The sequence below is a fragment of the Cornus florida genome, unplaced genomic scaffold (assembly GCF_030987335.1).
Source record: "Cornus florida cultivar Cherokee Brave unplaced genomic scaffold, ASM3098733v1 CherokeeBrave_3.0.0_Hap2_Chr01, whole genome shotgun sequence".
Taxonomy (NCBI): domain Eukaryota; kingdom Viridiplantae; phylum Streptophyta; class Magnoliopsida; order Cornales; family Cornaceae; genus Cornus; species Cornus florida.
This window is the reverse complement of record NW_026775571.1, coordinates 23,357,404-23,373,732: the sequence shown is the minus strand read 5'-3', so window position 1 is coordinate 23,373,732 and position 16,329 is coordinate 23,357,404. Positions and strand designations below refer to the sequence as shown.

The window sequence follows — 16,329 nt, the reverse complement described above, 5'->3', positions numbered from 1 at the left end:
TAGAAAGAGGTACAAAGGTGCTTCGTTGTTTTCTCAGCAGTAGCGGATGGTAGGTGCTATTCCTATTGTTGGTGTTTCTTCAGGGTCCTCTAGGACGAGTTTGGTGTGTTATCTATGACGACCCTGTGAATTAAACTTTCACTAAAGTTAAATATAAAATAAAAGTTGCAATTCTCATGCAATTAATCCCAATTTTATATATGTGAACAACTATACCTAAGCTTAATTTTCTAGCATGCCATAATTCAATATCAAGTTGTATATCACCATGAGGATTAAATCTTAAACATGGAATATAATTAAATAAAACATTTCAAAACCTAACCGAATATTCTAAATCAAATATATGTGAAGCTATATGGCATGTAAATCAAGAATATCAAGTCGGAATTTAAATTGAGTGAATAGTGCACTCGGGGCAAATTAATTAATCAAATTAATTAATAATTACTAATTTTCAAAACACCTCCAATTACTTTCAAATTCAACTATGTTGAAGAGCATGCTAAGGCCTAATATAATATGCTAACACATATTAATTTCAAGCTAGTTAAGGCCACGTCAATTAATCTTTCACCTAAGATAAATATTCAATAAAATCTTTAATACTTATTCAAATGTTCCAATTTTAATACACGAAAATGAGCATATCAAGGGGCAATATAAAATCATGCTACATGTTTAAACCAAGTCATGAGCAACCGGGAAAATTAGATCCCGTACAAGAAAAATAAATAATAAAATCTCTAGATTTTATATTTAATCATGCAAACAAGTAGTATAAGCATCACAAGCATGCTATATAACAAGAATTTAGACCTAAAACATCCCCAACCTCAATGTGAGATGAAAATCTCAAATGCCATCAAAATGGAACGGCTCCGAATCCGACGAAACTACTAGGTTTTGTCGGGGACAACGCCGTGAACATAACCCCCATGAAAGCCCCATCAAAATCATAACTTGACCTCAAAACCAAACTCAAGAAATGGTCAAAACTGAATTCTAATAAGGGGGAAAGGTAGAACACGGCGAGGGGAACAACAAACGTTAAGGCCGAAGACTTTCCATCAAGGAAAAGTGAACCAAAAGAGGAAAGAGAAGATGGTAGCACCCCTTGGGCTGCCATGGGAGCTCCAGGTCGTGCATGAAGAGGGGAGAAGATGAAAAATGAAGTATTTCACCCCTCTTTTATAGAAACCTCAAAAAGTGCCCCGAACGGGCCCCGCCGGGTCCGAAAAAGTAAAATTTGAGCAGACACGCTCAAATAGCAAAACTTTATGAATGAAAAAGATTCAAAATGATAAAATATGAACAACGGAAGAAACAGCGTCAGAAACCGAGTCCCGAGCAGAAAGTTATGCCAAAAACAAGTTTGGCAAAAACCGAGGCCAGAAACCCTGAAACTGGAAAATATCGACCAGGAGGAAATTCCAAGAGTACACAACTTGACGAAATGTGAAAATGAATCCCGTACAAGGATCCAGGCTCAAAATAAGACATTTTTCAATAACTTTCATTAATTGCACAATGGCCCCTCCAAAAAGTGAAAACTGCACTTATGGCCCAGAATGAAAACATCTTCCAAAAATATTTTCTTAAAAACCCCTAAAATAAAATATCTTCAAAAGATATTTATGAAAAATACCCCAAGAAATGAAATTAATTCCAAAGATTTATGCATCCATGCCCCTATGGGTACTTGGAGCAACCAGAGTACTTTCTTACAAAAGTAAAGATACGCATTTCGTGGAAACCACTTAAGATGAAGGCACGTGAAGTCAAAAACCAACACCAAGCATGAGAAGTGAGGTTGTGCCAACAATGTGACAAATGGGGAAAAGACAGAATAGGGAAAATGACAGAATAGGGAAAAGACGAAATAGCGCATAGTGTCCAAAAACGAAAAATGCGAAAATGACTCGGTCCTCAAAGGAAGTTGTCAATTCACATGAAAGAGTCTCAGAAACCAATTTCGACCACTCGAGATGACACTAAGCGACATGAAACAGAGCTCAGAAAGGAAAATTAAACGAAAAAAATTCATTCATAAAATTTTAGGAAAAAGGGAAGGAAGGCAAATGACCGGGTCGTTACAACCTACCCTCCTTAAAGGAATTTCGTCCCCGAAATTAGGAACACACCAAAGAGAATAGAATAATGACCGAACAAATGGTCAAATCAAAGGACAGCTCATAACGCACTGAAGGACAAATCCTGAAGTCTAAAGATTAACTGAAGGAATGTGAAACCAAGAACTGAGGCAACACCTCATACGAATCGGCACGTTAACTCAACGTCAACTACCGAGAGAATCCCAAGATAACAAAACGTTGAAACATGATAGAAGAAGAAAGTGACAAGGCAGTACGAACAGTGACCAGAACCCGCCCACACTTACTCGTCAGCAAGGTAGCATGACAGTATAAGGCACTAGTTCGTAACATGCCCCAGAAGGGAACTTTTCGATACCAATGACATTAATGTCGAAAATGATCATTACCAAAGGCACTACGGAAACTAGGCATCTGCGAGTGTTGGGGTAGCTAATCCCAAAACTCTGACAACAATGACACTGGCACCATTACGCTTAAGGCCTTAGATCTAGAAGCCACGAAGGAAAAGGAAATGAAACGGTGCCTCCCTGGCCCACGTCTCACTCCACCAAACAAGGAAAAGGAAATGAATCGAAGTCGTTTACGCTCACATGAGCCTTACTCGCATCAACCAACAGAACAGACAAAAAGGTTCCCTACATGGGTCCTCACAGAATGAATTTCTCCTATCCAAGGAAGAAACTCATGAAACAAGAACGCATCCAAGGGATACGACAGATCCTAAGAGACAATGCAAAAACCTGACATAAAGTAAACAAGTAGCATGCAACATAGCATAACTATCTAACTCACATAAGTAGTAAACAAGTTGCCACATAAGCAAATAGGCATGTTATTAAATCAAACATGTTATCAAGAAGCACGTAAGTACATGGTACGACAGTACCCGTGAATGAAAAGCGTAAGGTATGCCAACATACGTCGCATACGGTAATGCTAACATAAGCACGCAGACATGATAGAAACCCAGATCATGTTATCAAGAGCATATATACACATAAAGCATGTTTAACAAATAATAGATACCTCAAAACACCAGAACATGTGAACATCTTATCATACAAGACAAGTTATCAAGATACAAATAACACGTCAAAGCAAAACAATGTGAGCATGATATGCACCCAAAAACCGTCGTCCAAGGTATTCGAACCCGGATGCGCTGATACCACCTGTGACGACCCTGTGAATTAAACTTTCACTAAAGTTAAATATAAAATAAAAGTTACAATTCTCATACAATTAATCCCAATTTTATATATGTGAACAACTATACCTAAGCTTAATTTTCTAGCATGCCACAATTCAATTCCAAGTTGTATATCACCATGAGGATTAAATCTTAAACATGGAATTTAATTAAATAAAAGGTTTCAAAACCTAACCGAATATTCTAAATCAAATATATGTGAAGCTATATGGCATGTAAATCAAGAATATTAAGTCAGAATTTAAATAGAGTGAATAGTGCACTCAGGGCAAATTAATTAATCAAATTAATTAATAATTACTAATTTTCAAAACACCTCCAATTACTTTCAAATTCAACTATATTGAAGAGCATGCTAAGGCCTAATATAATATGCTAACACATATTAATTTCAAGCTAGTTAAGGCCCTGTGAATTAATCTTTCACCTAAAATAAATATTAAATAAAATTTTTAATACTTATTCAAATATTTCAATTTTAATACACGACAATGAGCATATCAAGGGGCAATATAAAATCATGCTACATGTTTAAACCAAGTCATGAGCAACCGGGAAAATTAGATCCTGTAAACGAAAAATAAATAATAAAATCTCTAGATTTTATATTTAATCATGCAAACAAGTAGTAAAAGCATCACAAGCATGCTATATAACAAGAATTTAAACCTAAAACATCCCCTACCCCAATTTGAGATGAAAATCTCAAATGCCATCAAAATGGAACGGCTCCGAATCCGACGAAACTACTAGGTTTTGTCGGGGACAACGCCGTGAACATAACCCCCATGAAAGCCCCATCAAAATCATAACTTGACCTCAAAACCAAACTCAAGAAATGGTCAAAACTGAATTCTAATAAGGGGGAAAGGTAGAGCGCGGCGAGGGGAACAACAAACGTTAAGGCCGAAGACTTTCCATCAAGGAAAAGTGAACCAAAAGAGGAAAGAGAAGATGGCAGCACCCCTTGGGCTGCCATGGGAGCTCCAGGTCGTGCATGAAGAGGGGAGAGGATGAAAAATGAAATATCTCACCCCCTTTTTATAGAAATCTCAAAAAGTGCCCTGAACGGGCCCCGCTAGGTCCGAAAAAGTAAAATTTGAGCAGACGCGCTCAAATGGCAAAACTTTATGAATGAAAAAGATTCAAAATGATAAAATATGAACAACAAAAGAACGGAATCAAAAACTGAGTCCCGAGCAGAAAGTTATGCCCAAAACAAGTTTGGCGAAAACCGGGGCCAAAAACCTAAAAACTGGAAAACATCGGCCAAGAGGAAATTCCAAGAGTACACAACTCGATGAAATGTGAAAATGAATCTCGTATGAGGATCCAGGCTCAAAATAAGACATTTTGCAATAACTTTCATTAATTGCACAATGGCCCCTCCAAAAAGTGAAAATTGCACTTATGGCCCAGAATGAAAACATCTTCCAAAAATATTTTCTTAAAAACCCCTAAAATAAAATATCTTCAAAAGATATTTATGAAAAACACCCCAAGAAATGAAATTAATTCCAAAGATTTATGCATCCATGCCCCTATTGGCACCGGGAGCAACCAGAGTACTTTCTTACAAAAGTAAAGATACACATTTCGTGGAAACCACTCAAGATGAAGGCACGCGAAGTCAAAAACCAACTCCAAGCATGAGAAGTGAGGTTGTGCCAACAATGTGACAAATGGGGAAAAGACAGAATAGGGAAAATGACAGAATAGGGAAAAGACGAAATAGCGCATAGTGTCCAAAAAAGAAAAATGCGAAAATGACTCGGTCCTCAAAAGAAGTTGTCAATTCAAATGAAAGAGTCTCAGAAACCAATTTTGAGCACTCGAGATGACACTAAGCGACACGAAACAGAGCTCAGAAAGGAAAATTAAACGAAAAAAATTCATTCGTAAAATTTCAGGAAAAAGGGAAGGAAGGCAAATGATCGGGTCATTACATTATCACTATAAGCAGCCAGGACATCGCAAGGCGTAGTGTTATCTTGATAGACCTAGTTCTGGAGTTTATTTTCAGTGTGGTCAGTCGGGCCACATGAAGAGGGATTGTCCACAGAGGAGAAGAGATATTATTGTGATTATTTCTTATGTAACGGGGGATACCTATGAGATTAGGTAGTTGCCTATGCAAAATTGTGTTGGATGTAACCGGGGTAACCTGTGAGTTTTGTAATAGGGGTTACCTATGACTATGTTGTAACTGGGGATACCTGTGAGTCGTGTGGGTTATAACAGGGGACACCTGTGAGCTGGCATATGTTGTAACAGGGGATACCTGTGAGTCGAGTCGGTTGTAATGGGGGACACCTGTAAGCTGGCTTATGTTGTAATAGGGGATACCTATGAGTCGTGTCGTGTTGTAACGGGGGCTACCTGTGAGTCATGTCGTTTTGTAACGGGGGACACCTGTGAGTCATGTTGCATGGTTGTCCATGAGTCGTGTTGCATGGTTGTCTATGAGTCGTATTGCATGGTTGTCCATGAGTCGTGTTGCATAGTTGTCTGGAAGTCATGTCGCATTATCATATGTGTGTCTTATCATGTTGTTGTCAGTGCATTGTGTTGTGTTGTAACGGGGGCTACCTATGAGTCGTGTCATGTTGTGTCATAACGAGGGATACCTGTGAGTCTGGTACAGTAACGTGGGTTACCTGTGATTGTGTAGTGGGGGATACCTGCGAGTTCTGTAGCGGGGGATACCTGCGAGTTTTGGTAGTGGGGGATACCTGCAAGTTCTGTAGTGGGGGATACCTACGAGATTGGGTGTGACAGGAGGTACCTACACACAGTTGTTTTGGTAACGGGGGCTACCCGTGAGTTTGGACAGGTACCTGTGCACTTTGTGCAGTGTCGGGTTCATCTGTGCGAGGATGGTGGACATATCCCGTAGTGTGGTTCCGAACTGGGTGATGTTAATGATGCTTAGTGTGAGCCTTTGAGGCAGGATATAGATTGAAAGGTTTTGTATAGATTTCATGTTGTAATGATGTAGCAGTTGTAACCGTTATGTATTAAAGTAATGATGTGTTTGTAAGACTATATGTGTATTCCAGACAGTTTTATTAGATAATGAAGTGTATTTTGTGAACAGTTGAGCTCTCATTTAATGGTTTTATTGATAGATTGATGACAGAAGGGTTTTTAGCCATGCTACTCTAAAGGTTTTTGGTGTGGTTGTTGACATTATGTAGTTGTTTCCATGAATGGAAGGTCTAAATTACCGCTTGTTAGGTTCTTCTTTAGGCAAGATAGGATGCAATGTTTTAGGATTCATTATCTAGCCTTAGTATTTCTGGAAGGGGCACTGTTCTTGTTTGCATATGGATGTTAAGTGTACAAGTTTTGGATCAAGTTGTTTCGTCTCCGTTTAGTTCTTCTTTCTTGGCATAGCTTATGCAAGGTATCGATAGATGCGTGTTCTGTTCCATTGCGGTAGAGGGACTTGATCTTCCTTCTTTTTGTGTTAGTCCTGGCAAGGACTTTGTTGTCTGTAAGTTCGTATCTGCACATAGGAGTTATGCATGTCAGTGGACGAAAGAACTTTTTAGAGTTCCCTTTCTTGTTAGGATTTTGAGTAAGGGTTTGATCTTGATTGATCGACTTACCACCATGGTAGGAGGTGAAGTCTTTGGATTTAAAGGATTCGTTCTGAGAGGTCGAGACTGATGCGATGGGAGGCGTGACTTGTTTACCGGTGTGGACATTTTCTTAGGATTTTGGACCTAGCAGTGGGGTCTAATAACTGTGATGTGACTGGTGTGTTGGGAATGGTTAGACCGTGTGTCTATAGTAGACATAGAGATTGGTGTGTATAAATACTTAGGGATTAGACCTGAAGACAAGAACGATGTTGATGTTGAGGTCGGATGAACGATAGGAATGGCCTGGCCAACCATTTCTCTTAGTCAGTCTTTCCTTAACACAATGTCGGGTCAAAGGTCAATGATCATTGATTTTAGTATGCTTGGTGACAGTCGGAGTACGATGTTGTGCGTTGTGTACGTGTGGTAGTACGATCCCATTTTAAAGTGAGTCTTGCTTGGGATTAATGGTATTCTTTGTACATATTTAGGTCACTTATAGTGGATGGTGATGTACTCGGTACAGGACTATGTGTCTAAGGAGTTTCAGTTGTTGGATTAGTTGATCCTTGAACTATGCTTATGGGTTATTTTCCCAGGTACGTGATGGTACATTTGATAGGTCGGACGGTTCTCTTGATTTCAGCCGTGGGTGTTTAGCTATGATATAGCTAGTGAAAGCAGTAGTTATCAGGGATGGTTTTAAGAGTTTCTTTGGGATCACGAGTTAAGATCGCATATTGGTTCATTGAGTGGTTTAGCGCGGATTGTGTGAGGCGCTGCTGGTTGGACCTACCGTGTGTGGAATTCAACAATTTCCTGGTAGTGCAATTTTATATGTTGGGTTGTTTTTAACCGGGGTTGAGTATTTTCCCTTGATCTTAAGTATGGAAGTGGATGATTGAATGTCGTGGCGACTTGGATTGAAGGATTTTTTCGTAATGCGTGTTGTCGTGTGGGTTGACTGAAGTTGTCATTTGTGGATTTAGTATCGACTAGTGGTATGTTCTGGTTAGAAGGATAGCAATCCTAGTAGTTCTCAGTGGTCAGGACTTAATGGAGTCATGGGGTTAGTTGGGGGCTTGTGTCTCGTGTGCTTGGCATCTGGCGATAGAGAATTTTGTTCGGCATAGGGTGTGCCTTTATGCCCAATTAGTGTTGTGAGGGAAGGTTTATGTGTGACTGTGGTTACCGTCCGGTCATTGTTATGTTACATCACTAGCACAGGGTTGCGAGTGACACAGGATGTGAGATTCTTCGTGCTGGCATTTTGAGGTATAGCGTATTGCGTGGGGTACTCAGAGACGTACTCCATTTTTGTATCCTTTCGTCTTTCTCTTGTAAGGTGGGTTGATTTCAGGGACGAAATCTTTTGAATTTTGGGAGATTGTAATGTTACCAATTTTTCATATTTTCTAATTTCGGGAGTTTATTCGATTTTTCTGGATTATTTTAATTATTGCCTCATTTTACGTGCCACGTTGGCCCTAAGGGGAGTTTTGGTCATTTTCTTGAGTCAGGGGTTTTAGAAGTGTATTTTTAATCATTTCAAGTCAATTAGAAGTGACGGTATTATTTTTAGAATTTCTAGAGGTCGGGACGATTTCCGGACTCAGGAACTTCTCCCGGTTTTGTCATTTTAAAAGGGGTATAATGAACTTTTCTCACACATATGTATACATCTATATTTATGTATTAAAGGTAGATAGTTATGGGTCAAAGGAGGCAATGTGTGGTTTGAAGAAGGGCAAGATTTTAACTTTACACAAAATTAGAAATCAACCTAAGGTTGACACATGGCAATCCAATGACCATAATTTGAGATTTTTTTAAAGCCACCACTTTCCTCCCCCATTTTTGTGCATCGCTCTATCTCTCTCTAGCACTTCTCTATCTCTCTCTATATTCATACTCAAGCACATATTTTAATCACCTAAAGAAAAAGCTTTGATTTGGAGAGTTTAAGGTGGATTTTGAAGGAGAGAAAGAAGGGAAGATTGAGAGCTTGGCATGAGCTTCAAGTTGAGACTACTGTTGCTAGGGTTTTGAAGGATTTCGAATTTTAGGAGGCCTTAAGCCTTGTTTGGCTTGCTTCATTGAGGTAGGGGAAGTTTAGTTTATAAATTTCTATGATTTTAGTGAGTTCTATGTATTTTCTTACATGAATCCCTTGATATTGTGAAGCATGCTTAGTTGTAAAGTTTTGATTGTGATATTAAGCATGAGACAATTTTGATCTAAGTAATTGAGATGAGAATATGATGGTTTTCTTGTATTTGTGCCAAGCATGCTTTTTTATTTTATTTTATATATATATGAGAAAATGTGAAAGTATGATTTGTGTGATCAATTTTTTTTTTTTTTTTTTTTTTTTTTGTGTTTAAATGTTTTAATACAACTATGATATGAGCCATAACTTGTATATTGATGAATGATTGTCTAACGTGCATATTCTTGGCATGAGGGTGAATTGAGAGGATGAAGGTTGATGTGGGCAAGACGGTTAGAGAATGAAATGGTGGTTTGTGTGGTAAGCCAAGGTGATGGTTAGGAAGGTTTTTAGTAAGGTTAGGTTGAAAGGAAAGAAGGAGACATTACATTTCATGTTTAATGGTATGGTTTGTTAATTTGTAAAATTTATGTATGATTGTTATGATTCGTAATCCCATGATCCCTTTTCTTCGATTCCCATTCCTTGGTCGCGGCTCATGGGATTTTTAGGAATGTGCCTTAGGCTTTCTTTACTGAGCTGTTGAGCTCACCCTATCATTATTAACATTTTTCAGGGATTGAAGACGAGCCGATAAATGATGTACATCCATGGACATTGATGTATCTAGAAATCCATTTCATTTTTATACATATTAAAGTTATGCAATCTTGGCCAAGGAGGCCTCATTCTTGTATTTAATTCATTGGAAATTGTATAAAATGAGACTTGTGGAATTTGGTCTTTCAATGATGTATTGACCTTGTATCTGATTTATTTGAATGTATGAGAGTTTAATTAAGTTTTGTACACTGTTAATTGCGTGTTTGGGTCAGGTTTAGACCTTAAATAAGGACACCAAGGGACCTAAGGGGTGCCTATAGGCACAAGAATCAAATTTTAAGGTTTTCTGGGGCATTTTCAAGATTCTGGCCATCTTGAACCTGTTCAGCCCTGTTGAACTGGTTCAAGGGGCAATTTTGGTTCTCGTATGGGTATACTACCCATCTTAAACCGGTTCAGGGTTGTTAAACCTATTCAAGACCTCCAATAAGCACATCCTCTTTGTTAGCTTATCAGTTTGGATCACTTAACTTCGGACGGTCATAACTTCTTCGTTCCAAACCCAAATAAGGACATTCTTAAACCCATTTCAAGGATTTTGAGTTAGCTTTCCAATGGGACAAATCTCATATATAAATTCCACTCATGTTGAGAGTTATGGTTGTTTTAGTGGAACAATGTCAAAATTTGCTTTGAACTGGTAAGGACATTTTTGGGAATTCATATTCAGTGACCGCGGAACCTCACCAAGCATCATGGAATGACTAGAATAGTTGTTTTAAACCCTATTTGATTAGTTTTAGGATGGATTATCCTTTCATATTATAAAAAGACCATTTTACCCCTAGTATGCCCTCGGGTTTGGGTAAGGACCTGGTTAGTGATCCAGACCCCTGGTTTGGGTTGTTACAAGTCGGTCCTTGTCCTGAACCTACCCCACCAACTGGAGTTCCACCTCTCTTGGGACAATCCTTCTTCCTATGATCAGGCTGACCACATATAAATCAAATTGCAAAACTTGGCCAACTCCAAGGGCACTCTACTTTCAAATGACTTGTTTGCTTGCACCTATAACAAACCCTCTCGACCTTAGGGTACGTCTTCAATGGTGATATAAAAACAATGGGAGAATGAGAAGAATCACCCTTTAGCATCTTTTGTACATGACTCCCGAACAACATCTCCATCTCCTTAGCATAACTCCATAAGTCTCTATCTCCCTGTCTGTCTGCAACCTCTGTTCTCTCTGACTGTACCATCAACCTCTGAGTCTCTATGACTACTGCACATACAAAGTTTGTCATGGCCTCAACCAAATTCTTAACCAAAAAGTCCCAATCAAAGAGCTCGTCTTGCTTCCCACCATCATCTGCTTCTCTACGCCTCTTCGGAGGCATGACTCTAAAAATGGCAAGAAAATAGTCAAATACAACATAATCATATGACCCTAACTCAAGGCTTTGGACACTCACATAACTCAAAACTAAGACACAACACTTAAGAGCACACCAAATAACTCACCCTATAAAACTGTACCCTTCCCAAGCGTGTATACCTATCACAAAATCATATACAAAGCCGCATACTAACCAGTTCTAAGCATACATGATGTACGACATTATCATTATTACTTAAGCCTATAATAAGTGATCAAGTCATAATTTCCTAACATGGAAACATATAACAAATAGACATGCTTTCACATAACATATACGCTTCATTTATATATATCGACATCTAGACACGTAAGCACATAGAAAATAAGCATGCCTTCAAAACTATAAACATATAAACATGTGATCACGTAAGCAATAAACAAGTAAGTAAGTAAACAAGTAGGCATGCTTCTCAGATGTTTAAACACTTTAACACGTAGCACATAATCATGCAATTCAACTTCCCCATGCAATCCCAAGTAGGCCTCTACCCGTCGTCTTAATGGTATTCAAACCATTGCTCTGATACCAACTTTTGTATTGACCCTAAAATGATACCAGTCATAAAAAAAAAATTCGGCATGACCTCTACTAAAAAGAGTCCTACCACAACCTATTGAAATGCATAAAAAAAATGTAATGGTCTCACTTAGCCATAAACTAATCTATCATGTCCCAAAGCACAACACAAATAATATAAAACAACAATATACATATAAAAAGAGTCCCTTTCCTCCAATTCCTTCAATAAAAAAAATATGGAAGCGCCAGTCCACAACCTAGTCCCATACTCCTTTATAAGGAACATAATCTAATTACATCAGTTTATAGTCCATGAAATATAGCTGAAATCAAAAGTCTATAATTTACAATATTATACAAATTATACTAAAGTTTTACAGAATAGTCAAGATTTACATTTACAAAATATTAAAGTTCTAAAACAAAAATAACAAAATATAAATCTCCAATCCCGTCTAAACTTGTGGTGGATGGTCGTTCGCCACCTCCTTTCTGTGTCCTAAAAAATATTAATAATAAAGGGTGAGCAAAATTGCTTAGTAGGTGGTACCTAAGACACACCTCTTGTGACCCTGTGAATCCAAATAAGAAATAGGAATAAAAAAATTAGGGTCATACCACTTCCGGGAAAAACATAACCACAATAGCAACATTAATAATCTAAGTCATGAATGAAATATGCCATGCTATGGGATGCAGTGTCATGCAATGTCGCTCCCCATTTTCAAAACATTTTCCGTTATCATTTTTCCAAATCGTTAATGCAACCTGTCCTATGGCAGCTCCATGGCGGCACGAGAGAAGGATTGGCTAACTGTCCTTGACCACAAGGCAACTCCAGGGCATCATTTGGGGCCCAGTTAACTCAACCACGCTAGGGCAGTCTCCCTAGTTCCCTCTAGGTCACATTAATGCCACGGACCCATGGGCAACTCCCAGGCAACCAGGTTTTTCGCAAACCTTTCATCAAAACTTTTCCCCAAAAATCTTTTTTTTCATTCACTTCCAATCACATTGCCCATTTTTCATGCCCAATGCTATGCATAAACATCACATACTTTTCCAATGTAATGACAATAAAAGATTTTATATTACACAATTCAACATACTTTCACATACCAATTTCCAACAAATTAATAAGCACCAAAGGTATGGAATTTAACATATTAGACATTGCTTTTCATACAAATCAATTAATACACATATTTAGAGATTTTATATTTTACAATTCAACATACTGTCACATAGCAATTTCTATCAAATTATTAAGCACCAAAGGCATGGAATTTAATACATTAGGCATGCTTTTCATACAAATCGATAACAATACACATAATTATAATTTTCATATTCAACAATTGAATCATATTAAAGAAATTCATCACAATTACAGCATGCTAGACAACAAAACATGGAAAATAATTCACTAAAATACAAGAAGTTATGGATTAAACACCCTTACCCCAATTTTGTAGAAAATCCTCAAATGGGTCCAAATTTTTGGAATTCTTAAAGTGGTAAAAATATGAAATTGTTTATATAGACTTGAAGATCTCACCGAGCTCTTCGAATTGCTGCAAACGGCATTAAAAAATTCTAAGTAATAAGGAAGAAATCAAAGGTTGAAGTTAATAAACAAAGAGAAAAGAAAAAGGAGAGAAAAGTAAGGAAGAGAGAAATCTTACGGGTAGAGAGAAGATGAGAGACCAAATGTGGTCTCTTTGATCACTAAAGTGGTAGTGGTGGGTCCCACCACTTTAAAATACTTTTTTATTTATTTTCCTTCAAATTTTTCCACCACAAAATTATATACATGCACATAACTATATAAAACCCACATAAACACATTAAATAAAATATATGAGATGTAAATGGACCCAACTAAAATCTCCATATGCAACAATTCCGGTAGCGGGTCCCACACGGGACCGTCCGGCTCGAAAAACGGAAAAATGTCAAAATGGCAACCTTTGCATTTCAAAGAGTCCTGAACTCAATGAAAAGCTCCAATTAACTCTTGGACATACCCGGCACACCCCATGGTGTCCGCTACGCAGAACGAGGTACTAAAATTAAATAAATTCAGAAAATTAAAAAAATGCACAAAAACGGAAAAATAGGGGAATGAGAAACTTCAAATTTCTTTATTTTCTGAAGGATTAGGTCTATGAAAATTATATATAAACCCTGATATTAATCTAGGTTTAGTACAGCTTTTGCATTACAACTTATAGTTCACAAAAAGTCTTAGGTAGATTATTTTTGCATAAAATCCAAGTTAATTTATTTTTTAGTCTTTATAGAACATACACATAAACATAAAATGATCAGTTTAGAGTCTTGTTCAAATCCTGATTGTGATGATCAAAGTCTTGCATCTATAATGATCAGAGAAAAGCAGATCCACTTCTACATCGAATTTAGTTATTGAAAAATAGAAGTAAAAGCGATCACACTTTGAAAGTGTCAAAGCATTCGGGAGTGTTGTTTGATCTTCCTGCTACCCTTCTACAGAGATAAAGAATAATCTTGAGGTCAAGTGCTATTGGACGAGACGTTGCAAAGCTAGAGTATTGTCAACTATTGGTATTTGGTAAAACGATTGGGTGCGAGCCAGAATCAAAGTTCAGTGTGCTTTATTTCAAATATAGTGGATCGGTTACTTTGGACTGCACAGTCCATGAGGTTTTTCCCACGCGAACAATTGGTCTATTTTACCAACTGGGGTTTTCTCGCTAAAAATTCTGGTGTCATCTCTAACTCTATGACTTTGCTTTATCATATCTTGCTCGTGATTAATTGATTAATTGCTAAAAAAAGTAAAGTTAGAAAAACACAAATCTGTTTCTAAAAATACAGAACTTTCTAAATATTCCATTGCGTATGACTCACAAACGATACAATAGCAATGAGGTTGATTTTTATGACGGGATTTCACGCTTTCTAGTGGCTTTATCTTGAAAATCTAGATCAAAATGGTATAAATTGGCAAAAGTCACAGACTAACAAAGGTCGTGTATCCTAGAAAATATGTTAGGAAACTAGGGTCTAAGCGGGCAGGGATCGATTAAAAAAATTTGATTTGGGTATTGGAAAGATGTTAGAAATCATGTCTTTAAGGCCGATTTTTTTTGTCATTTTACAAAGTCATGTGTAAAACGTCTATGAAAGGGTGATTTAAACAAAGTCTAATTTTAATATGTCATGTAGGACTAATTTGTACAATTTGAAATGTGGAGTGTTTCTGGATGGTCGTGATACGCACTCTAACTACAGTAGAGAAGTATTTGTCGCACTTAATCCTATTTTCAAATCAGACATTTTTTCTCCCTCAAAGTCGACAACTGAAAAACCAAACAATTATTCATAGACTAGATCCGATGAATAGTGGACTTCACCAGGTTCATGGTTTGTATATTCATTGAGTAGTCTCATTATTACCGAGTCTAATGTTCTACATAGTCTGTCTCAATGTGAAATGTATTGGCGGGTAAATGAAGAAAAACATCATACATCAGGAAATTGAGCAAGGAAACTTGTAATCCAAAGAAAATGGCCCTGTAATCCAAATGATTGCATCATCCACAAATATCCAGTTAGTTTACCAAGACAGTTTTGAATTACCATTAAAATTGTAAGACATGATCCAACTCTTCAATCATATAAAACAGGACAAACAACTGGATAATAACAATATCAATGGAGTTTTTTCCCCTTATTAAAAAGTCAAAGGCAATGTAAGCCAGCCATCGAGAAAAAGAATTGAAAGCCACACCTATAAGTAGTAATACAAACACTCAGCCATGAAACCATATATTTCAGTACACAGATTAAGCTTGTATCTAGTTGTAGGCATCAGGATTTGCCAAGAGGTAGGCCTCAACAGCCTTGAACATTCCCAAGGCCTTTTCTTTGCCACCCTTGATTTGTTCCTCTGTGATCCTAACATCGCCTTTGGTGTGGTATTTGCTACTGTTCTTGCATACCGATCCTCCATCAGAGGAAGGTTCAATCTTGATCTCGTAAGAGATCTTTTCAAGCACACCCATCAAAGCATCACCTTCGATGATGGTATAACTATAGACAAAGTTGTCTTTGTCAAGCCCATCAACTTGGTGTTTGACGCTCTTGAATTGGCTGCCTTCGCCAAAACAGATGACCTTGACTGTTCCAACTCCACCATCTCCTTGGATGATTTCAACACCCTTAATTGCTTGTGGCAAGATCTTGGGGATGAGGTTGTCGGCATCAAGGACAAAGGCCTTGAACATCTTGGCAGCAGGGATTGAGGAGGTAACCTCCATATCATAACTGATCACACCCATGATATTGAATTTAGTTCAAGGAAGAAGAACAAGAATAGTGTAAATGGTTGATTGCCTTGTAGACTGGATATAGTGCGAGGGAAATGAGAGAACTCAAGCTGGTATTTATAGGGTGACAAAGCCTTGAATTTTCAAATTTGGGTGCTTAGAATTCTATGCAACTAAATAAACATATTCCAACAACCGTGTGGTCCATGCATCCCAACTATAATATCTAAATGGTACGTACAATTTTTTGGATTATTATAAAGTAATTTCTGAATACCTAGTAATGAACATCGAAGTCATTTTGTGAGTTTTCCTGTTCCTAGATAAAAGAATAATAAATGATTTAAAGTTTACTAAACATATATAGAGAG

The 16,329-nt window shown here is 37.5% G+C and overlaps 1 protein-coding gene across 1 annotated transcript; it reads right to left on the bottom strand.

Annotated features, from left to right (window-relative positions):
- Positions 1 to 15,245: 15,245 nt before the first annotated feature.
- Positions 15,246 to 16,045, bottom strand: LOC132271257 (major allergen Pru ar 1-like). Its single transcript, XM_059772938.1, has one exon. The coding sequence runs from the start codon at positions 15,968 to 15,970 to the stop codon at positions 15,488 to 15,490; it is 483 nt and encodes a 160-aa protein (XP_059628921.1). The 5' UTR covers positions 15,971 to 16,045; the 3' UTR covers positions 15,246 to 15,487.
- Between the last annotated feature and the right edge of the window lie 284 nt (positions 16,046 to 16,329).

Bases quoted from the DNA above. Each gene is read 5' to 3' on its own strand.
- LOC132271257 (XM_059772938.1), bottom strand. From the start codon at position 15,970: ATGGGTGTGATCAGTTATGATATGGAGGTTACCTCCTCAATCCCTGCT.